At 36.9% G+C, this 24,454-nt stretch overlaps 1 protein-coding gene across 2 annotated transcripts; it reads right to left on the minus strand.

Annotated features, from left to right (window-relative positions):
* Positions 1-289: 289 nt before the first annotated feature.
* LOC122663921 lies at positions 290-24,263 on the minus strand. Of its 2 annotated transcripts, XM_043859590.1 has the most exons (3): positions 23,881-24,263; positions 2,512-2,518; positions 290-302 (listed from the first exon to the last, which is right to left on the minus strand). In XM_043859590.1, exon 1 carries the CDS (start codon positions 24,239-24,241, stop codon positions 23,882-23,884), a length of 360 nt encoding a protein of 119 aa, XP_043715525.1. In that variant the 5' UTR covers positions 24,242-24,263; the 3' UTR covers positions 290-302; positions 2,512-2,518; position 23,881. The 2 variants fall into 2 exon arrangements, with proteins under 2 accessions (XP_043715525.1, XP_043715524.1); XM_043859589.1 differs by lacking the exons at positions 290-302; positions 2,512-2,518 and adding an exon at positions 4,981-5,262.
* Between the last annotated feature and the right edge of the window lie 191 nt (positions 24,264-24,454).

Raw genomic sequence — 24,454 nt, forward strand, 5'->3', positions numbered from 1 at the left:
CAACATAGAAGCGATCTACTTAGTTGTCCATCTTGTTTTCCATTCCAGAACTAAGCATATTATTTTTAATTTTCATTTTGCAAGAGTAAAGTAACTCGAAAACGCATAATGTTAGATACATCTCTATTCATGATCAAGTTACTGACATATTTGCAAAGGCTCTGGCAGCTTCCTATTTCTAGTTTCTTCGTGACAAGCTTTTGTATGTCCTAAAACATTTCGGTTGAGAAAGCATATAGAATACTAAAATTTAAATTCCTTTCAAATGCAATATTTTCAATTGTTAAAGAATTCAAATTCTTCTCAAACGATGCAATCTTCTCGATCAGTTGTTACAATCGTAATAAACTAGTGCCACATCATCATTCGGATTAATTTACAAACATATATAATATAAATATAATACAAGCTCGATCTTCACTATTAAGGCTCTCTGTGGCATAGTTTATATTTATATTTATGACCTATTAACAAGTAATCAATTATGATAATAAGTTATGGACTATAAACAATAATCGTCCAGATACTACTAGCTAGACATAATAGATTATAGAATAAAAAATAAATTTGGTATGCCTAAAGTAATGTGAACAAGACTGATATTTTCCATAACCAAGTTCTCTTTAATGTAATTAAACCACTTCCTTAGATTCACTCTATTTCTTTTGTTGCCATTTTCAAGCTCATCATCTGTGTTGGGTATGGGATTTTATCTTGCCAAACATCAAGATATAAAGACCCTCATTTGGCAAAGACTCCAAAATGCAACTCTCTCTCTCTCTCTCTCTCTCTAATGGCAGAAGGGAAACCATAACCATAAAAGACAGATTAACTTACTCTGATCTCTTTGGCTCTTAGTAGAGGAAGTGCATATCATGGGGAGGTATATATGATAATTTGAAGGGTGTAGAATCAAACCCATCTTCCTCTTCCTTGTCATAACGCACTAATTAGTTCTCACTAGCTTTTTAGGTGGCTGTGGAGTAGGTGTCTTATCTTTTTTTTTGTTCTCTTATTAATTAATTAATTTAAACCCTAAGTACATAATTTGGGTACATAAACCTTTTGACAATTAGGAGATCTAATTAGTAGCCGTACAATCCCTTGTTCTGATTCAAAACCAAACATGCATTTCACCAAAAACACCTGCAGTTTTAATCTCTCTCTCTCTCTCTCTCTCTCTCTCTCTCTCTCTCTCTCTCTCTCTCTCTCTTATGTTTCTTGGTGAAACTTTCTTAAATTATGATTAAAAAAAACACTATAAAGACATCTAGGATATATGCCCAGCATTCCTCTCTTTTACTTCTTTATTTCATTTTTATTATAGTAGATGATATATAAGAAATGATGATAGAGGGCAATAAGTTGGTTACAATCAAACCCTAGCTAAGCTAGGGATAGAGGCTGGATATGCCTAACGTCTTTCCCAACTTTTAGATAAGTTTCAAATTAAACCCACTGAAATGTTTCAGAAATATTAATATAAAATCAACAGTAATTGCATGAGAACTGATCCTGTTTCCATATGTTTTAATTGGCAAAAATCCAAGAAGGTTTTTGACAACCCTTGGGAATATTGAAAAAAAAAAAAAATTTTTTTTGGGGGGTGGTGGGGTTAGATATGTAAGTATAATTAATAGGTAAGAAATTGATGCCTAGTCGCATGGCCCTTGCACCAGCACGGGGGACCGATGAGAGTGTGCATACAGGCATCAACATAGATGGAATTTTTTATTTCACGGGGAGTGAAATGATAATTTCACATGCTCCTATGTTTGGACCCAGTTTTCTTCACCCATGGCGAATGAACTTTCCTTCATCACACGGCTTGAGGATGCTTGCAAGAGATCTTATGGGCATTTATTATTCCTTCAAGGGAAATAATTGAGACCCTAGAATGGTGGGTGAACCATGAACCCCTCCCCCTCGATGGATGAAGAAAAGCTTTCATGGACTAAGAATTTAATAATAAAGAATACAGACGGTTCCTTCTGCCATTTTCTTTTTGGCTTAGTGTATTAAATCACGTTATCTATTCTTTAAAAGAGGGAGGGGAGAGAGGGAACGTTCCTAATACCCGAGGAAAATTCCAAAAGTTAGACAACTGAAGTAAAAAAAAAAATTCCATTGATACTCAGACCATACACCTCAAATTCAAATCCAATATGTAATGTCCAAATAAAGCCACATACTATATTTCTACTAATAATAGAAAGGACAAAGTTTTTTTTGACCAACAAATCTAGAGAACATCTCTAAATCGAAACCAAGTTTTGCCACATAAAAGGATGATGTTGCAATTACAACGTATTAGTATCTAGGATATGGTCTAGATTGAGTACATGTTAAATTTTAAATCCAAAATCAACCATTTAAACTCCCATGTATTTCCACAATTTGTACGATTACTTTACGAAAGTTTATTTTCTCTTTGGATTTTCAAAGCTTTATGTTTCTACTTACCTACCTCAGTTTTTCTTTGAAACTTCTCCTGTATGTTGTACACCTTACGGTCTATCTGTTCACAAAATTTTAATTCCTTTTAAATCATCCGGGAATCTGCACAAGTGTGAAGTGTAAATATACTTCATGTACGCTACGTACATTCAGGCACATGCAGATTCCCCTCTCTCCAAGTTACCATTTACCAGATATTTCTGCTGGTCTAGAAGTATCATCTAGACCTGCTAGACAATAAAAACTTTTCCAAGAAAAAATAAATGAGAGCCATGATATGGATAGGATCCAAGCAAATTGTGGATATTTTTCATTCAAAGTTGACCTTAGGTAAAAAGTTGTCTGGACAAGATTGTACATCTAGCTTGCCTGCATGCTACACACATTCTGGCATATAAAAAACGTGATGTGTCAATTCTTACAGTTCGATATCTGTCTAATATTTTTAAGTATGCCACATAACAAAATCAAGTTCAAATTCAATCATATATCCTTCTATACTTATGCTTACTCTCTCATGTATCGCTATCCATCCTAGTGGTCATCATAGATTTTTTTAATGCTTTGTTTTGTCACTTCCGCTGCGTTTATTTTATCATAAAGTAATTTTTTTTAAAAGTAATTAGTATATATAGACTTAAAAGTTTATATTTTGTTGTCATTTAGCACTTTTTGGTTGGACATGACCAACAAACATTTGAACATATTACGTGTGGGAACAAATCCAATTGTATGATGGGAATGGAGTCCTTTATGGGTGCCACAATACTAAAGATCTAAAGATCATCAATATTTTTGGAAAAGGAAAAAGATTGCAATACCATCGATGCGTAATTATTCTCTCACATGATTTATTTATTTTTTCACATGTTCTGAAAATGTGACCCCAATGGATGATGATGTGGCATGCAGATACCTTCTCACACTAGCAACGTGAGGAACCCTCCACCTTTTGGAAAAACAACATCTTGAATTTTGAGATGGGTGTTTTCCAACTTTTTTAATATTTAAGTAAAGAAGAAAAAGAAAAAGAAAAAAAAAAACATTGCATGATAGCATGGATCCTGCATCTAAACACAGGAACATGCAGAATTATCGCCCCACCCCTGTGAAATATAAAATCGTATCCATGTTGATACCTCTTGCATGCGCTCTCGTTGACCTTCATTCTAATGCAGGAAACACACGAACAGGTGCTATCTCATGCCCTTAAGTAAAATATTCCCCCCCCCCCCCTTTTTCTAATCCTTGTGGATCCGTCTGTTTTCATATAGAAAAGCCACTAATTTTTTTTACCATATAATCCTATTTTCCACTACATGTTTTTTAATTTGTAAATTATCATGGGAGAAATTTTTAGGAGGAACCGCAAATTTTCCAGATTTGGCCTTCGACAAGTTTCATGCACAATTTGATAGTAAATTCTACCTTGTAAAAATTTTAATATCTTGCAAGCACCTTTTCTTGTCTTTGGATGGATCACATATAACTTATGTATGTGTGTGTGTGTGGGGGGGGGGGCATATGACAGAGAATATGTAATTTAAAATTGATTATAATGGCATGTAGCTATTTTAAATAATTTTAACACGCAAAATAAATAACCAAGTAAAAATTTTTACATGTAATACATTACGTGAAAAGAAAGGAAGCATATACAATTTGTATTGATCTTCAATAATTCTAGTAAAACAATTGCAGCCTTGACATAACTTTATTTGCAAAGGAACTTTGACATATGAGCAGAGGCCTTGCGTTTTAACCGCCCACCATATTTCTACCACATCTGCCATGCAATGGTGGTAGATCACCTCAACCACCAGGAGAGAGTGGTCGTAGATCAGCTAGAGCGGAAGGACTTGCTTGTTCCGTAAATGTTCGCTCATGTTGGAGGGAGCATCCCCACTTAGTGATTGGTCATCTAATTCATGCAAATCCAAAGATGTTATCACGGACGAGCCACATGCAGGAAACTAGCACATGTGGTTCTGGCCGGGGTGTTTCCGGCACAATTAGGTGGTTCCATCCAAACATTCTTCTAGGTGGGATGGCCCAACCAGCCAAATGGAACATCAGAAAAGAATGTCATTGCAAAAGAGGCTTTTTCATTCCACCAAAAATAATCAGCAGTTCTGTCACATCTGATTCATTTGTATATATGACTCTTAATGTAAGCAATATCAATTGACAACTGTAGTGAATATTGATTTAATAGCAGTCATCATCACCTTGTCCTAATGGGCAGCATGCAGGTCACTATGAAAGAGATCGCTAAGAACTCTCTGCTCAAGGCAAATGCATGTCACAGGTTTTGGCAAATATGTTTGGTGATGGGGACTCTCCATGAGTTGCCCTTGCCGCCCTACAAAATCATTAATATACTTTATTTACCAAACCACATGGGAAGCCAAACTGATTTAGACTCAGATAGTAGCTAAAATCCTTATTTCATATGCTACTGCAGCTTTACATTATCAACATACAAAAAGGAAATCAAGTTTTGACACCAGATCATTTCTTATGAATGACTCAGCAGGAGAGAAAGGAAAGGATTAAAGGATCCAGATTTAAGATCATCAAGTCTGATTTTACTACCACTAAATTCAGTAATACAAAGTGACAAAGCAGCTACTTCACAAACTGATATGGTCTACAATGATTTAGAAACACAGGTTTGACAGAGTATCTTGAGGAGTATCTTCCACCTGTATAGAATATCCTGAGTATCTTCCACCGGCATAGATGCAAAGCCTCAGCTGAAGTCTGTGAGCCTAACATTACAGCAATCATGTCATGCTGCTGCACCTGTAATACATATCAAAAAGATGAGTTGGGCAGAAACAGAAGCAGATAAACCACTCACAAAGTCGAGTTGAATGTGGATATGCAATGATATGCTTTGCCCACACTTAACACTCGAAAAGGCACTTAATTGTCGTATACCATGTATTGGGATTTTATTGTTTAGCCAGTCAATCTGAACAACAGAGAAAAAACTAATGTTCAATGGCATCTGTTTTTCATGGCCCAGTCAAAAATGTTGATAGGCAGCAGTATGAATGCTATATTGAACAGAATCCAAGGTCATGGCCTATTCTGTGGGGATTTTAGAAGTACAAGATATACAGAAGCTGTGTAGAATTGGATTAGTGCAATCAATGTAATTATTGGGAACATCAAAGATATGCTGGAACTATTGTAAGAGATTTGGTTGGATCTAGTGGTCATATACTCAAAGAGATGGAAAGGATTCCATAACAGAGGCTCTGGCAATATGTTTTGATTATGATTGAAAATTAAATTACCTTTGTTTGTTTTGGGGAGGCTTTCCTTGTATTGCTTATTTGATGTAGGCCTTTTGTCTTTTGTGGGTGGGATGTTTCTTACATCTTGTAATTCCTTCTTCCCCTCCAAAATTACATATTCCCCCATCCCGAAAAAAAAAAATCACATAGCTTATTGGGGTGGGGAATAAAAAATGTTACAGTACATATAAATATATATATATAAAAGAGGGGTGGTAAACAATGATGGAAATGGTACTACAATTGTACTTATGATTGTCGAAGTTCTTTGAATTCTGAGCTAGTCCGAGTTAATAAACCTTATTGTTCTTTATTTCAGCAAGCATAGTTAATCAACAATAAGACAAGAAGTACCTTATACGCAGAATTTAGGTCTGAGTAAGGTCAAATATAAGTATTAACTTTCTTTTAGCACGCTACATAATAACCAAAAAAACTAAAATATGAAGGTTTATGGAGGTTATTTTTCTTTTAAAGAAGATAAATTGTACTGCTGCATCAAGACATCAGGAATATAGGAGGAGCAGGAGTATACTGCAGTCCATCCTGTTCAATATCTCCCTTGGATCTGCAATATTTCTAGCCTATTAGATTGCCCAAAATACAGCAAAAGGCACAACCTTCCATATCACTGCTAGCGTTGCAGTGGCTCATCACAGATGTAGGGATTGTTCAACCAAAAACCAAAAAAATGTATGGATTGGCCAATGCATGTCAGCTGTAGAATTCAACCCCAAATACCCTTGCAAAACTACATTGTATGAGTAAAATGTTAGCAGATTCATGCTTGTACAATGGATTGGCAGATTCCACCTCTACTAATCATGTTATCATCTGCTAAAATTTTATCTATTGCTGCTGCCCATACAATGAGTTCTATTTGAGGTGGCAGAGTTGAGATATGAGTTTCACAGAAAGGGTTGCTTCCAGCATTTAACTTTTAGAAAGTAAGACTTAATAAAATAAAATAAAAAACAAAATTTGACCCACAGGGCCAAATCTGAACAGTGAATATCATTCCCTTCTCCAAATACAAATTCCTCTGGTTTAGACCACATTTCAACCATTAAAGCCATCTCCCAGTCATTTATGTTTCCATCAGATTTGCAAATGCCAAACTCATCAACAACTCCTTCCACTCAAAACAGTCCTTCACCCAAGATTTCTTATCTTGGCAGAGAGAACATGGTTCTGGAAACTGATTCTTTAGGGAATCCTCTCCAACATATCATGCCAAAACCTGATCCAGCCCTTGTCCCACAACATGCACTTCTCTCTCAAACTTCAGCTCTACTTTACAGATACCATTACACGCCCCACACCCATATGAGCACACCACTGATCTTATATTGCATCCCATCTCATCAGATCCATACTTAGCTAGAATAACACACCTCCACAGGCTGCCCTCTATGGTAACCTTCCATAACCTTTTCACCCTTACAGTGTTTAAGGTCCATAACCCCTTTCCATAAATCACATCATTCATGATCCTAAGTCCAAATTACCTTCATCCCCAGACCTTCTTTACAATGAGTTGGCTTGCTCTATTCAAATCCAGCAAGTGGTATTGATGCAGCTGGAATCGAAATTCAAAATAAACAAGAAAATTGACAGAACATGTGGAGAAGAAACACTAATTTCATTGAGAAGCCAAGTACAAGGTAATAGGGGGTCAAAGAAGACCACTTAACTCACAGGTCTCTTGGGGACTCACTCACCAAGTGTGGGACTCTCTGACCACTAGAGGACCTCTATACTCACGACGGGGCATATAATGGCACACACGTACACAAATCCACAAACTACTTTCTTTCAAACCAAACACACACACACACACACACATAATATATATGGGATTTTCTTAATGACACCCCTCAAGGTGCCAAATAATTTGTAACCTTACTTTTTTGCCCTTTTAGTATGACCATTTTTTCCCAATGAGGGTAATAGTGTCATTTCATATGCATACTCGAGAAATGTGCGTGACAATTACATCTTTTGATAATGACATAATGATATGTCACTTTCATCTTATTTTTTAAAACCCCTTTAAACCCATACCTTAAAAACCTTTTGAGAATAACGCTAAGGGGCAATTAAAAGGTGTCAAGTTCTAAATGCACCTATAGATGTGTCATTCAAACACTCCCATATATATATATATATATATATATATATGAGAAAGCTGTTGAGAGAGGTACCGTTGAGAGAGAGGTACTTAAGGAGAGAGATGGTGGAGGAGAGTACCTTGAGAGAGGTGCCGTTGAGAGATAGGTACTTAAGGAGAGAGACAGTGGAAGAGAGTGCCTTGGGAGAAAAGTCCTTGAGAGAGGGTGCTTTGGGAGAAGAGCCATAGGGAGAGAGAGAGAAAGCACTTTGAGAGAGGTATATCAGATGGGAAGAGAGAGAGAGAGACGTTGGAGAGCAATGGGAGATAGAGATGATGGGCAATAAATACTAAAGGGGAGAGGAGAGAGGGATAGAGAGATGAATATTTAATGCTCATGATGTTATGACTACATCTTAAACTAAAATAAATAATAAAACCAGATTTATGTACTACATCATTCTCCCCAGTGAGAAAAAACTTGTCCTCGAGTTTTAGCGATCAATCTAACATTTTTCTAGAACATACTGAGCATTGAATAAAGAAGATTCTATTTTGAAATTTTCGGTTGGATGATGGTAACCTTGTTGCAAAATCAAATATGATATACACAGATGGTGTTTTCTCTGGAATGTAGGAATGACATCACGAATATTAAATGCTCATCTCTCCCTCTCTCCAATGTCTCTCCCCTTAACAAATTGCACATCATCTCTCCTCCCAACGTCTCTCCAATGTATATCTTCTTCCTAACATCTCCCCAACGTACTCTCTCTCTCTCTCTCTCTCTCTCTCTCTCTCTCTCTCAATAAATCTTCTCCCAAGGCCTTTATCCTAACGCCTCTCTCCCTAAGCGCCTTCATGGTCATCATCTGGATACTTGATATCAAATGTACCCACATTAAGTTGTCTCCGCATTCATTCAAATGAAAAGCACTTCAAGCAATCGAGAAGAGTAATAGCAACAACCTGATTTGCATCGAGCTTGTCAATGAACCTTGTGCAAATGCTAAGGGAAATTCAACGACTAGGAAAATAGGGCAGAACCTTTAGATACAAGAATTGAGAAACAAAATTTGTGGAGAAAAAGGAAAAAGTGTTACCTGCCATTCTGGTTTGGCAGGACCTCTATAGTAAAAAATCAGAAACCCTTCATTCTTCAGGATCTCTACACTCAAAAAATTGGAAAACTAGATATTGTCACAAATTTTGTTTTTGTGAATACTTTACTAGATAACCTCTAGAAAGTAGAAATGGAAAGTTGGGACCCTCTAGAATCACTGCAAACACTCTACAAAAGAAAAGCATCAATTAGTCAAATGAATGAAACTCAAACATTATCAAATGGATGTTGGTGAGGAATGAAATTTGAAGTAAATATATCATTAGAACAATTGGTATTGAATTTGATCAACCACACGAATTGAAGATATAGGAAGCAAAGGAGGAAGCAATAGAGAAGCCACATCATGAGTGTTACCATTGTTAGGGGAAGTTATAGCAATTAAGGCTTATATAGAGCTTTGGTTAGATGAGAAGCAGTATAAAAAGAAATCAATCTCATTACTAAATTTGAGTTGTCCTAAATCCTATTTCAACCGATTAAAAATCAGTATCTGTTTTAAAAAGTTTTTCCTTACTGTCTGTTATTACTAAGTTGAGCTACCCCAATTCCAAAATAAAAAAGAAAAAAAAGAGAAATTGATTAATGTGTTGAATGAGTTGATGGGCCATTAGAAAGGATATATTCATGTTCATTTTTTGGAAAAATGTTTGAATGAGATAAGGATATATGGAGCCCTTGATTGCATATAAAGTGGACGTTTGTATCCAAATAAATATCTATTACTTCTTAACAACCAATATGGCTTTATTTGTTTTATCAGTGGGATCGGCCCAAACACTAGACTCGGAAAAGGTGGGCTATAGCCTCTATATCGACGGAATTAAGAATTTTCGGGAGATTAAAGCAGCAGGGAAAAGGATAGGGTTGTAACAGTCATTGTTTTTATATTAAGGTGAAAGCCTCAACAATGTAGTTAACTGGTGCATTCGGAAAAAAACAATAATAAAAACAACTAAGGAAGAACTAATTCAAAATATACTGGTCATATTGAACTTGCAAAGAATTAACAATAATACACCAGTGTTCATGATCTATGAAGGTGGGCCAGAGTACTCTCATTAAAAACTTGGAGGCTATGCAACACAAACAATGGTTTGTTATGCTACTAATGATGTAAATTGGCTGTCTAAAACCAGCTGCAGGTGTAGGGATTCTTCCCTACACCAACATGAGTAGCTATCGGGTAGGTGTAGGGGAATCCTACACCAGTAGTTAAAATCATGGGCTATTAATTTGTTATTTCTTTTAGTCAGTCTTTTATTGAATTGTAATTCTAATTGGGATTCCTAGTGCAAGTTTGAATTCTAGTTAGAAATCCAAGTTAGTATTCCTAGTTCAATTATGAGTCCTAGCTAAGTTTTGAGTCATAGTTAGAGTTTGAATTCTGTCCAGCCATAAGGCTATATATATGTAAGAGCTCTTGAGAGCCTCCCACGATTTAATGAATGAAGAATTTGCTTTGCAAACAACACTGTCCTGAGATAGGTTGTGAGGGTGGGAGGACCAGGCTGGGATAGCCTTCACTGCCTCTCTCTCCATTATTCTGCATTCAAGCTTCACATTATTTCAATTCTGCCCTAGCCGATATTTGAAGATTCAACTCACTACTGGGATTTCTGCTATCAGATTCAAGATCAGTTCAATTAGCAAGTAAGTACAACACTCCAACCCCCAAACCCTTCTTCTAATCCTCTAAACCTAACCCTAACATTCCATACCCTAAACCCTGTCCAGCCCAATCCCCTCATCAAAATCCCATCTTTCTAGATTCGATCTTTCCCCCACACCATAAGGGAAACTCAATTCTGGTTCTAGCCCCAGGTGACCACTTGAAACCCTAGATTTTCGTACATTTCATTTTCCCAAAACCCAGAAACCCAAACCCTAATTTAATATTCATCTTTGTTTACATACTCAACCTCCATAAAACATCTCAAGACCTTCACTGGAAGACTTCCCTGTATCAACTTAACCTAACTTCAAGCCCTAGATCCCATCTAATCCTAACTCTAATTTCAGAATTTCCTCTATTTTAACCTAACTGATTCCTCCAACCCTTAGCAGATCCTGGTTATTGATTTTAGTTGGTATTCCAGCCATCTAGAATTACGTTAAGATAAAAGTATAACTAGATAAATATAAACCCTATTATCGGGCTTTAAAAAAAACGCATTACCATTCAAATTTAATTGCATCGGTGGACGACTGCCATATGAATTTTCATCCCAGACTAAGCATTAACCTAAAATTACATTGTATGGAAATTTTGGTGACCAAATAACCAAATTTATGATACATACTACAATTACCAAAACAAAATAAAACCATTACTTGAGTACATGTCGTGACGTTGTTCCCTGAACCATTGCAACTCAAGCAATAGTAACCCCTTCTGTTATTGAAATTTTCTACTGCTGACCTCAGGCGGGCTAAGTTCAGTCCCCCGTCTCCTCGTGTTAAAGAGTCACGTAACAGATCAATATCGCATTGCCTGACTAGATTTGAAGGACGCATATTAGCAGTAAAATTGCCAATGGTTGATTGCAATCTCAACACCTTCTTTAGACCATCATTCAAAACTTTAGGAGCAACATTATACTTCTTTTGGGAAAAGATCCTTCAACTGCTAACTTGTTAGCAATGTCATGTAAAATCCAGACGAATTTCTAAAGCTATCCTTGAGCCTTTGTCAAGTCCAGAATCACTATTATCATCACAGGCGGCTTTGGTCCATCTAGGCATAATTTAGCTCATGGGAATCTAGGATTTGTCTGTTATTACAAAATCTTAAGAATGTGTCTGTAGAGTATCTCTTTCTACTTAAATAACTTGCAGTCGTCTCTTGGTTGTCCAACATATACTGCACGTCAATCTCTCGATCCCCATCCCTCGAACAAACCTTATACCTTTTAACTGTGATTTCATCATTGCACTACCTGTCCTCAAGATCAAAACATGCATATTACTCAATTGAAAAAACCTTGAACACTTTTGTCGTATAAATATTAGTGGCTTGATGTTCGATTTTGTGATCTATAGTAGAAGAAGGGGTTAAGGTTATGCTAATGACATTTGCCTTAGCTTTGTTTCCTCGTTTTCTTTTAATAGTCTCTTCATATTATGTTAAAAATTTTCATTAACAGAGATTGATGGTGTGAAGAAGCCCTTAAAGTACTTATTCATTGACCCTCCTCTTTAGGTCGTACTCATGGTACTAAATCTCGTTTCGTTTCGGTCTGACCGAAATTTCCGAGATACCGAAATTTCGTCGAAATATGGTATTCTTTTTGTGGGTGTAAATGCCAAAAATGACTAAGATTTCCGAAATTTTCGAAACGAGATGACCGAAATTACCGAGATTTACAAAACTTCCGAAACGAGATGACAGAGATTTCCGAAATATTCGAAATATTGCATTTTTTCATATCGGACGTGCGTTTCGTTTCGGATAGGTCGAGATACTCGAAATATTCGATATCTCGACCGAAATTTCGTGAGTTTTAGTACACTGGTCATACTCATACCAGCAAAAAAAGTGTCATCATAGTAACATGACACCCAATGTTGCCATATTCTGAACTGCCTCTTTAGCCACATATGATCCTTTAAATTGTATCTCTATATCATTGTACGCTAGCTCTCTTCGAACTAATGGAGTATCTTAGAATCATTAATACAACTCTTAAACACTGCTTTCAAGGATATCACTTGTGCAATGCTCTCATGTGGTTACTCTTGTACCTCTCCAAATGCTATCCACAAAGCCAATGGAAAATTTATGGAAAGACATGTCTAATTGCTCTCATGATTCTCGGATCTTCATCAGTCAAGATTGCCTTCAAGTGGATATTGTGCATAGCTTGAAGCCATGTCCTAAAAAATCATATGAAAGATTCTTTCATTTCATCAGCTATTAGACACAATTAAACAACGTACACTGTACACTGCATATGATGATTAACACATTTGAAAAGAACAAACGGGAACTTATACTTTTTTTTTTTTGTAAATTGTGTAAAACAATTATATCATCTAATTTCTTATACTGTTCTTGTACATAACCATCCATCCAAAAAAATCCTTATAAATTGTTGGTCCTCATTCACACGAATTGTATAAAAGAACTCTACAAGTTGCAGCAATGAAAACACCCTTGCAATAATATGGGTATTGGTCATCATAACACCCATATAACTGTTGTATCAATATATGAATTCCCCCCCCCCCCCCCCAAAGATTTAGTCCAAAAATTGACAATTCTTTTTAACATAAGCACCTGTTAAAAGGTAGTCAGAAATTTAGTCAAAGTATGGGTGTTTTCATTGCTGTAACTTGCATATTATTGCAAGTGAAAAGCACTTCAATTTGGGTATATTTTTTAAAAGAAGAAAATCATCCATTAGTGGCTAAGAATAAGTCATTTCGCCTTAGATTGCACCAAAAAACTAACAAAGGTACAATTGAGATTATGCAACTACTACATAGGTGTGGGATAAGGTAAACCCAAATAATGACAATTAAAGAATTTGTCGGTGAAGAACAGTATGCTATTGTAAAAGATGATTTCTTGAGATCTATGAGAAGGGATTGCGAAGGGGTTGACTGTCACAAGCAATCAGCTATTTGGATAGCAAGATGACCTTAGATGCAGAGTTTTATATACAATCCATGTGAACGAGGACTAACAGTTTACAGAGATTTTATGGGTGAATAGTCGTGCACTGAAACAGTATAAGAAGTTTGGTGATGTAATTGTATTTGACACAACTTACAAAAAAAATAAATACAAGTTCCAATTTGCTCATTTCACAGGTGTTAATCATCATATATAGTGTATGTTGTTTAATTGTGACCTAATAGGTGACGAAACGATAAAATCTTTCATATGGCTATTTAGAACATAACTTCAAGCTATGCACAATATCCATCTGAAGGCAATCTTGACTGCTGAAAATCCAGAAATAATGAGACAATTAGGTATATATTTCCATTGACTATCCATCGGCTTTGTGGATGATATTTGGAAAACCACAAGAGCAACCCACATGAGGCCATTGTACAAACGATATTTATGACTTGAAGGCAATGTGTAAGAGTTATATTAATGAATCCAAAACAACCAATGAATTCGAAGAAAGCTGGCATAAGATGATACATAGATATAATTTACAGGATCATAAGTGGCTAAAAGGGCATTTCAGAATAAAACAACATTGGGTGCCAGGATACTATGATGATACTTTTTTTGCGGGTATGAGTACCAACCCAAAGAGGAGAATCAATGAATAATATTTTAAGGGTTTCTTCATACCATCAATCCCTGTTAATGAAAATTTATAACACAATATGAATATGTTATTAAGAGAAAACAAGAAAAGAAAGCCAAAGCAAATGTCATTGGCATAACCTTAACCCCTTCTTGTACTACAAATCATAAAATCGAGCACCAAGCCGCTAATGTTTATATAGTAAAGATGTTCAAAGTTTTCTCAATTGAGTATTATGCATGTTTTGGTCTTGAGGCCAAACGGTGCGATGACAAAATCACAATTAATAAGTACAAGGTTTGCTCGAGGGATGGGGATCGAGAGATTGACATGCAGTACGTGTTGGACAACCAAGAAACAAAAATCACTATTTGTGAGTGCAAGTTATTTGAGCATAAAAGGAAACTCTAACACATTCTTAAGATTTATGTGATAACAGACAAATCCTCGATTCCCATTAGGTATATTATACCTAGATGGACCAAAGTTGCCCTAGATGATAATAGTGGGTCTGGACCTGGTAAAGGCTCCTCTCAAGGACAACTCCAGCAATCCGTCTGGATTTCACATGGCATTGCCAACAAATTAGCAATTTAAAGGATCTCTTTAACAAAAGAGGTATAATGTTGCTCTTAAAAGTTTTGAATGATGGTCTAGGAGAGGTGTTGAGATTGCAACCAACCGTTGACAATTTTACTACCAATTTGCGTCTTTCAAATCTAGTCAGGCAACACGATATTGATCTGTTATATGGCTCTTTAATACGGGGGAGACCGAACTTAGCCAGCCTGAGGCTAACAGCAGAAAATTTCAATAACAAAAGGGGTTACCATTACTCAGGTTGTAATGGTTTAGGGTACAACGTCACGACATGTACTCAGGTAATGGTTTTATTCTTGTTTTGGTAATTGTAGAGTGTATCGTAATTTTGGTTTCTTGGCCACCAAAATTGATCGACAAAAATTTCCGAAAGGGAGTGCGTACCCAGTGCACAAGGCTCTCGCCAATGCGAGATCTGGGAAAGGTCATAATGTCTACAACCTTACCCCTGCTTTCCCAAAGAGGCTGTTTCGAAACTCGAACCCATGACCATTTGGTCACAATGGAACAACTTTACCAAATTTGATTGACAAAAATTTCCACACAATGTAATTTTAGGTTAATGCTTCGATTGGGATGACAATACATATGGCAGTCGTCCACCGATGCAATTAGATTTGAATGTTAATACGTTTTTTTTTAAAGCCCGATAATGATGTGTATTTTTGTTTTGTTATACTTTTATCTTAGTAGCATAACAAAGTAACAAACCATTGTTTATGCTGCAGAACCAAGTTTTTAATGAGAGTACTCTAGTCCACCTTTACAGATCATGAACACGGGTATTTTATTGTTAATTCTTTGCGAGTTCAATATGACCAGCTGTATATTTTGAATTAGTTCTACCTTAGTTAATTTTATTATCGTTTTCTCCGAATGCACCAATTAACTACATTGTTGAGGCTTTCACATTAATATAAATACAATGGTTATTACAACCTATCCTCCCATATTAGCTGTTAAGAAGTTACAAATATTTATTTGGATACAGATGTCCACTGGATATGCAATCAAGGGCTCCATATATCCTTCTCATTAAAACATTTTTCCAAAAATGAACAGGGATTTATCCTTATAATGGCCCATTAGCTCATTTAACACATTAGTCGATTTCTCTCTTTTCTTCTTTATTTTGGAATTAGGGTAGCTCAACTTAGTTATAACAGACATTGAAGGAAAAACTTTCTAAAACAGATACTGATTTCTAATCAGTTGCAAGGAGTTTGCAGTGATTCTAGAGGGTCCCAACTTTCCATTTCTACTTTCTAGAGAGTATCTAGTAAAGAACCCGCGAAACAAAGTTTGTGGCACTATCTAGTTTGTTTCAGCATAGCTTAAGAGAAGGATGAAGGATTTCCAATTTTTTTAGTGTAGATGTCCTGAAGAATGAAGGATTTCTGATTTTCACTATAGCGGTCTACCCAAACCAGAATGACAGGTAACACTTTTTCTTTCGCACCCCAAATTTTGTTTCTCAATTCTTGTATCTAAAGGTTCTGCCCACATTGGACAGGGGTACTATTTTCCTAGTCATTGAATTTCCCTTAGCACCTGCACAAGGTTCATTGACAAACTCATAGTTATCAAGGCGTCCAGATTCCTTGGGCGCCTTGATTTTAGACCCTCTCCAACACCATGGTCGCCTTGACGCCTTGACAGCTATGGACAAACTCGATTCAAATCAGGTTGTTGCTATAACTCTCCTCAACTACTTGAAGTGCTTTTCATTTGGATATGGAGACAACTTCATCTGGGGTACATTTGATATGAAGTACATTTTGTAAATATATTTAAGAAATTTTTACCCTCCGACAAAGAACAACTAGTTGGGTTTACCTATAGAACTTGGAAACCTGCTCAACAAAAATATTCAACCATTAACAAGAAAATCCTAGCTATTGTTCATTGCATTACTAAATTTGAAAGTGAATTATTAAATCAACAATTTTTTGTCTGTCTATAAAGCTACAAAAGATATTCTTGAAGAGGATGTTAAAAACCTAACATCAAAACAGATATTTGCTCGATGGCAAGCTTTACTCTATATTTTTTATTTTACAATTGAATATTGGTATCTGTCAACACAAATCAGTCCTCAAAAGGGCCTAATGTATTCCTAGGTTTGAATAGTCAAACTAGGAGCCAAATAACCAGGAACTGATCTGAACAGTAGTTTGAGTAGGTCGAAATAGGTGTTTTTGGTTAAATTAAGGTTAGGGTTTAATGGGGTCTAGGGTTGATGGTAGGGTTAGGTCAAGTTGATGTTGGGGAGTCTTCCAATGAAGGTATCGTTAAACTTTAACAAGTCTAAGATGGATAATCAGAATCGGCAGCAGGTGCTGGGATTAGGGTTTTGGGTTTTGTGAAGAGGAAAATGGAGATATCTAGGGTTTGGATGGGTGAATCACCAACAAAGTTGGATCGAGTTCTCCAAGGAGCCAGAGGAGTATTTGATCCAAAGGAGGCCTGTTTTGATGGCTGGAATGGCCTGGTTAAGTAATTGGGGTGTGGGAAAAGGGTTTAGAGATGGAGGGGCTTCTAGGATTTGGTAGTTTAGAGGATTAGAAGAAGAATGGTTAGGGTTGGGATGAGTCAAATTCACTCTTATTGCAGAATTTCCTTGGCAGCAGCTTGTTTGATTGTAGATCTTGAATAGAAAAACCAGAAATTGAATTGAACTTGAAAATAGAGCTTCAAAAGAACCACCTAGGCTTCACATTGCAAGGTGTCGATTGGATCAAACACCAATCCCACCAGTCTTGATCACACACAAGACAATCTTCAGCAATGAAGAACAAGTTGAAGAGCAGCAGCTTAATAGAGAGTTTTTTCTTTCAAAATTTAAAGGTGAGGAAATCCCTCCCCCCACGATTTGTCGTTATTAATAATGGCCAAATGCCTTTTCCTAACCAGCCTAGGAGAAGGAATTATTCCCCCTAGCCGAACTCTATTACATCACCACTAAAGATCATGTGACTAACTTAAGTTGGTCACATGACACCAAAATAAAAGACTAATTAAGTTGAACCACTGGTTCAACCAGTTTTGGTCCAGTTCAACTTATTACATCAAAATAAAACTATGGAAACCAAGTAGCTAACTACTAACACTAACACTACTTCTTCTTCTTTCGAACATGAGTCTTCAAACCTGCATCAGGGCCCTATACACCTTCTATGTTTGAAGGGCAACGAGGTCAGTGCGACTTGGGTGATACACAATAATCTCTTACGGCTTAACACCTAAGCTCTGATACTACAACAACAACTCAGTCTTATCCCAATTCCCAACTAAATGTGGTCGGCTACATCGATCCTTTTCAAACAAAGTAGGGAAAAGTGAGGTCTTCACAAAGGGAAACGAAAGTAAGAGAAATGAAGAATAAAAAAAATAGGGTTTTTGACAAATGCTCATTTTTTCAAATGCCCCCTACAACTTTTCTAATTACAAACTCCCCCTACTTTCAAAACATTGTAGCACTTTGGTCCCTGCCGTTAATTTGGGATGTTAGATGTTAGTTTTAAGGAATCTAATGACCAAAATGGGCTTCTGATAATAACCCACCAAAATTAAAGAACAAAATGACCAAAATGCACTCATCTTCCCCAAATCGATTAGGGTTGAAACCGAAAATTTTGTCCCCAAATTGGTTAGGGTTTGAACCCATCTGGAAAGCAAGAGATCAGAATTGGTAATGATAAATCATGGCTTATTGGTTTGGACTTTCTTATGGCTTCTATGTTTGTTTCGGCAGCAGATCAGAGCCTGAAATTTTAGGGTTCAAGGTACAGAGGACATGAAGAGATCCTTAAATCCGGTATTTCCGTTATCGTGGCATTCGAATGAATTAGATTACCAACATGTCTGGCCTGTAAGTTCCTTAAATCTCTGGTATTTCTCTTTAGGAATCCGTTCTTATGACATTTAATGTTCGTTGAAATGCTTTATGGTGAAATGGTGAGATAAATTTAATCTTTCCTATCTCCTGCCATCCAATATAACTCTTAAACGAGTTTCTAATTATTGTCCTCAATCTGAATCATCCTCATCTCAGGATGACCTTTCTGAGCTTATAGCTCTCCTCTCGTCTTTAAAAAAGAAAAGCCCACCCTATCTTCTTTGGATCTCCGTCAGCGTATTTTGTCAGCCTTATCTGAAGATGAAGATGCCCGTGATGATAGATCAGTATCAGCTCCTGAAGAGAACATTGTAAATCTCGGTTCTCCTAGGTGCACACTCAACAAGATTCTCAATCACTATAATTTCGGTTTTTATTTAAAGCTTTTCAGTTGTTGGGTCCTTAAGACAGGACACATGCCTCTTGTTTTTTATAAAGTTTGCATCCAGTCAAAGCATCTTATTTTGAAGGGCATCTACTTTTTTCATATCCAACTAAAGTATTGTTGGTCTTGAATAAAGGACTCTTGTCTCAAGAAGATTATATTTGGCGGTCCCCTTTGGCTTCTCTCGAATCCTCCGGGCTTAAGAACATTTGAAGTCCGTCATATTAGGTGACAGATTTTTGCAAGTCAGAAGTAGTCTAGTATACATAGAAGCTGATGGCTTGTTTATCGGTGTGCCAAGTTTGAAGCTAAGTTTTAATGTTAATTTTTTTTAGTTCAAGTGAGTTTGAGTTTCTGTTTGAAAGTTTGTCTTCGGTGTGCTTCTATTTCTCTCCTCATCTTGATTTGGTGTGTACACTACATAATATGTAAGTTTTGTTTAATATGTATGTAAGTTTTGTTTGGAATTCTTATTTTGTTTAGTATTTTCATCTTACGTTGCAAGTTCTTTATAAGTTACTGCTGCTTAGTTCTTTTATAGTTACTAGTTTCAGAGCCTAGGTTACATGCATAGTCTGGGTCTTGTGCCAAGTATGACCTCAGATAGAGCTTATTGGAGGGCAAGGATTCACATTGTCGACAACATGTAGCTAAGATTCTCCTTACTGCCTTGGCTATCCTATTTCCTCTTACTTTCAGCTTTCATTTCTCATTTCTAACTTTTCTTATCTCATTTCTTCTTTTTATTTTTTTGGGTTTTTGACAAATGCCCCCCTGAAAATGCCCATTTGTCCAAATACCCCTACAACTTTTCTAATTGCAAACTCCCCCTACTTTCAAAACATTGTAGCACTTTGGTCCCTACCGTTAATTTGGGATGTTAGATGTTAGTTTTAAGGAATCTAATGACTAAAATTCCCTCATCATCCCCAAATCGATTATGGTTGAAACTGAAAATTTTTCCCCAAATTGGTTAGGGTTTGAACCCATCTGGAAAGCAAGAGATCAGAATTGGTAACGATAAATCATGGCTTATGGAGAATTTCTATCTTAAACAGAAGCCTCTTAACTCTTACATTTTGAAATTGCTGTTGATGATTTCGCATTGAACCCAATAATCAAGGTAAGCATGGGAACAAAGATCCCACCCCCACCAACACCTTCTACACTCCCAAACGCTGCTCCAAAGAATCCGATTAGTGAACCCACAACGATTTCCCATCCAAATTTCATATCCTGTCAATAAAATCAGCTTCTTACAAAGTTAGAACATGAAAAGCGAGAATGCTAATTCTTCTTTATTTTTGTTTATCAATTAAATAACTCGTGAATTCCTGCAGGGACGCAAAGCAGAAGGCCAAAGTTCCTAGCTTCTCCGGGATGAGTCCCCTATCCCTATCACAAGCTTCACCAAGACAACTTCAATCCTCCCCTTCTCCTATCTGTTCTCAACCATCTTGTTCATCTCCAAAAACTCCTTTCCTTGAATCCTCTTCTCTTATTCTTATTACGGTCGACCAGGAACATATCTGTAAATCACCCTCTAACAGTAACTACCGACCAAATATGGGCCCTATCTGATCTGCCATATGGTATATATGAGGGACACTGTATGTGGTGCAAACCTGAAATGGTTAGCACACCAAGATCGAAACTGGTAGGGGATAGGGTCTGAACTGAAATGGGTTTAATTAGGTTAAGGTTGATTAGGATGGTTGGCTGTTGGTTTTGATGGAGGTAATGAAAAGGCCATGGCTAGAGGGTCATAGAAAGAAGGTTATGTGTAGAGTTTAAAGGCAACAAAAGGGGTGCAATGGAAAAAGGGTGCAGGGACAGAATATAAGATGTCTTGATAGCTTACTTGAAGATGATTTGTTGTGATGGATGATGGATGATGGATGCTTGAAGATAAAGATGATAAATAAAAGATCACTTAGACAACTAGAGTCCCACTAGTGTCTCAGCGGTAGGAGTCTCACCTAGACCACCAAGGAAGATCCACCCAAGGCCACTTGTTAACAAGTAAAAGACTCATAAGGAGATTGATTTGTTGGTTATAATTCATGCTTCCATGAGCAGCCATGGTCTCTTTATATAGTATGAGGAGAGAGGCATAAATGCCTATAGTTTACAAACCACCAATGACTTACAAACATGACTTTAGTAACCTACTACCAATGACTTTAGGTTACAACCATGACTTTAGTAACCTACCACTAATGACCATGACTTTAGTCACCTACTACCAATGACTTTTGGGAAACTAAAAAGACAAGAATAAAGAGGGCCAACCAAGGTGGTCTGATCTGGTCCTATGCCCAAGAGGATTAGCCATGGGCTAGGCCTGCTACTGTTGGCCAAACTTGGGCCTATGCACATGAATTCTTAGTTGGGCTGGGCCTTTGGCTGCTACTGGACTGTGGGCTTGGATTGGGCCTTTAGCCTAGCATACTTCTTAACAAAGTAGTGATCAGGCCTTCTTGATGGTGGGCTGTTGGTTGGATCAGCTGGATGCTCTGCATCAGTATGGCTTCCCTATATGGGTGTTATGCAAGGAAACCAAAGATTGTTATCACAAGGATCCCTATTCTTGCTCTAAATCAACAAGTTAAACCCAATTTTCTACCCTAATTGACAAACTCTTTTTCTTTTTCTTTTCTTTTCTTTTTTTTTTTTTTTTGGAGAGGGGGGGAGGATGAGGTGGGGTGGGTGGAGAGGTGAGGTGAGGTGAGGTGAATAGTTTTGTGAAAATTGGCCTGCAGACCAAAGAATTGGAGGACCTTACTATCAAGAGAATATAATGCAAGAGTAAAGACATTTTGTCTAATAAGTCCGTTTCAGCTAAATGGTTAGATGCAGAACATGGGAGGTCTTTAATTGAGCACAAGAAGGGTCTTGAAATTGGGAATGGAATCATGAGAAGTTGATGGCCTTAAATGGTGTTGTGGCATGAACAAGAATTATACATGTGATGAAGATTTCATAAGCTATTCAGGATTTTAAGGTTGAAAACAGTGACACAGAATTTTGGGGAGATGACTAGTTGATTACATAAGTATCTGAAAGCTTTGTATCTTATGCGGCTATGCCTGAGACTCCATAGAATAGCTTTCATTAAGAATGCCACCACAAGCCAATGTTTTGAGATAATAAATGAAGCATTAATATGGTGCCCAATCTTTTGAAACAACTCACTGGGTAAAACACATGACCAATGATCACTACGTCTCAGCCAGCTGCAACAAGCCTTAATTAACCACTACGTGAGTGACACTAGAATATGGAAGAGAAGTTCAAATGGCAGCTTCCCAGTGAGATTCCTTTTCTCTCTTTTTTTTTTTTTTTTTTTTGGGGGGAGCGAATGAGCTTCACACTGAGATTCTACAGTCACTAAAAGTGAGAAGGAATAATTTCGGTCAACCCTCCTTTACTCCTCAGATAGGAAAATTATGTTTTTTTACCATCCTGCTTTATTACAGAACATTAGAAAAAAAAAGGGTTTTGTTTATTTCTTATTCCTTGTGCCTATTATTTGCTTTTAATTCTACTTTTCCTCACATTAAAATATTGTTTTGGCCCAATTTTGCTCTTTTACTAAGAGAGAAAAACAATTTCCTTGGCTGTCCCAATATTCCCCTGGCTAGTTTTATCCTTTTATATTGCCATTCATGATATTCAAAATTTGATGTAAGCATATAAATAGGAGAAAATTTAGACCATCAAGGTGTGTTCCTTAATAGAATTAGTCTCAGTAGAACATGGCACTTGTATGTGCAATACTTTAGCATATTCAAGTGGTATAGCACTAGATGGGGAACCACATAAAGATTGCCTGAGAAAGTAAATAAACTGGTAATCTTTGAAGACATATCAAATATTGCCCAAAAGGCATTCTCTACTCCCTAGACAAGGTATTCTAAGGGCTTTTCTTCTACTTCGAGATGTGATATCACATACATGCATATACATACGTTAATACACACATGTACATAAATTTAAACACAGCTGATATCAACCCAAAGGAAAGACGGTTGTCTTCAGTTGGCATGCTTCAGTCAAAACCTTCAAAATAATCCCACTTCAATTCATGCTGATGCTAGGCTATTCTCCAAAAGAAATATGCTGAATCAACATGTTTTATTTAATATATGATGCTAGAATGGGAGAAAAGGATTCAGGTACCTAGCCAATTATAGCTAGGAACTATAATATACACAATGAATGACAGTTCTTGAAAAAATAAATAAATGCAGGGATTTCAGATGTGGGTGCATACAAACCCCTAGCTTATTTTTTTCTCCTCTAAGAATCAAACAGAAATACAAAACCTTAATAATGGCTCCAGATTAAAATATTTATGACAAGGATAAAAACCCAGATATAATTTCCTAAGAGCTGAAAAAAGATTTTATTCGTCGTTTCTTCTTTTAAATTTCTTCTTATTCATTCGTTCCAGTTCATTCTAAAATATTTAATTCATACATTACCCCCAGTATCAAATCATCTTTCATAATGATGAACTCTGTCATAAGCAGTTTCCGGGAAACAGAAACAGCACAACCATTCAATGGACTACGAATCACCAATATTTAACCCATTGTTGTAGAATTCTAACACAATATATGCCCAATCAACGAATGCATAAAGCTTCTAAATCAATAAACGGAACAAGAGTTATCGCTCTTTGAATCATAACAACAAACAGGAAACCCTAGACATAGTTGGCTCTCACCTCATTTACAGTATCGGTCCGCCTTCTTCTTGACTCGGTCATCGAGAACATCTTCAACCGACTTGGAAGTCGACTTGGGGTCATACCCGAACTTCTTCGCTTCGACGGGGAAGAGCTGCTCGTACTTCAATTTCTTCGCAGGATCAATGGTGTAAACCTCTGCGGCGGTATCACTGGTGTCAATGTTGGCAACGGATCCGTCGCTGGCGAATTCCGAAGCTTGAGAAGTTTCGTCAATTAGGTTCTGCTTCGATTTCTTCTTCTTCTTCTTGTTCTTCTTATCTATGGATTTGAGAGTGGCGAGAGCTCCACCTTTGAAGGTCAGTCTCCCTCCTTTCACCCTCTCGTACGGGTCAGTCATGGTAACCAACACCTAATACGAGAAGAGCCGATGCGAAAACGCTATATATATATACGACAAGGATAGATACTCTCCTCACTTAAGAGGTCATGAGTCCAAACCACTTTGGAGCCTTCCCCTATCCCCTATTAAAGCTCTCCAATTTGGAAAAAAAAAAAGGGTTTTTAACAATGCCATGTTAAAATATCCATTGTCTTAATGCATCCCTATAAC

Source organism: Telopea speciosissima, chromosome 6 (genome assembly GCF_018873765.1).
Source record: "Telopea speciosissima isolate NSW1024214 ecotype Mountain lineage chromosome 6, Tspe_v1, whole genome shotgun sequence".
NCBI classification, from domain to species: domain Eukaryota; kingdom Viridiplantae; phylum Streptophyta; class Magnoliopsida; order Proteales; family Proteaceae; genus Telopea; species Telopea speciosissima.

Excerpts from the sequence above, each read along its gene's own strand:
- LOC122663921 (XM_043859590.1), bottom strand. The coding sequence starts at position 24,241 with ATGACTGACCCGTACGAGAGGGTGAAAGGAGGGAGACTGACCTTCAAA.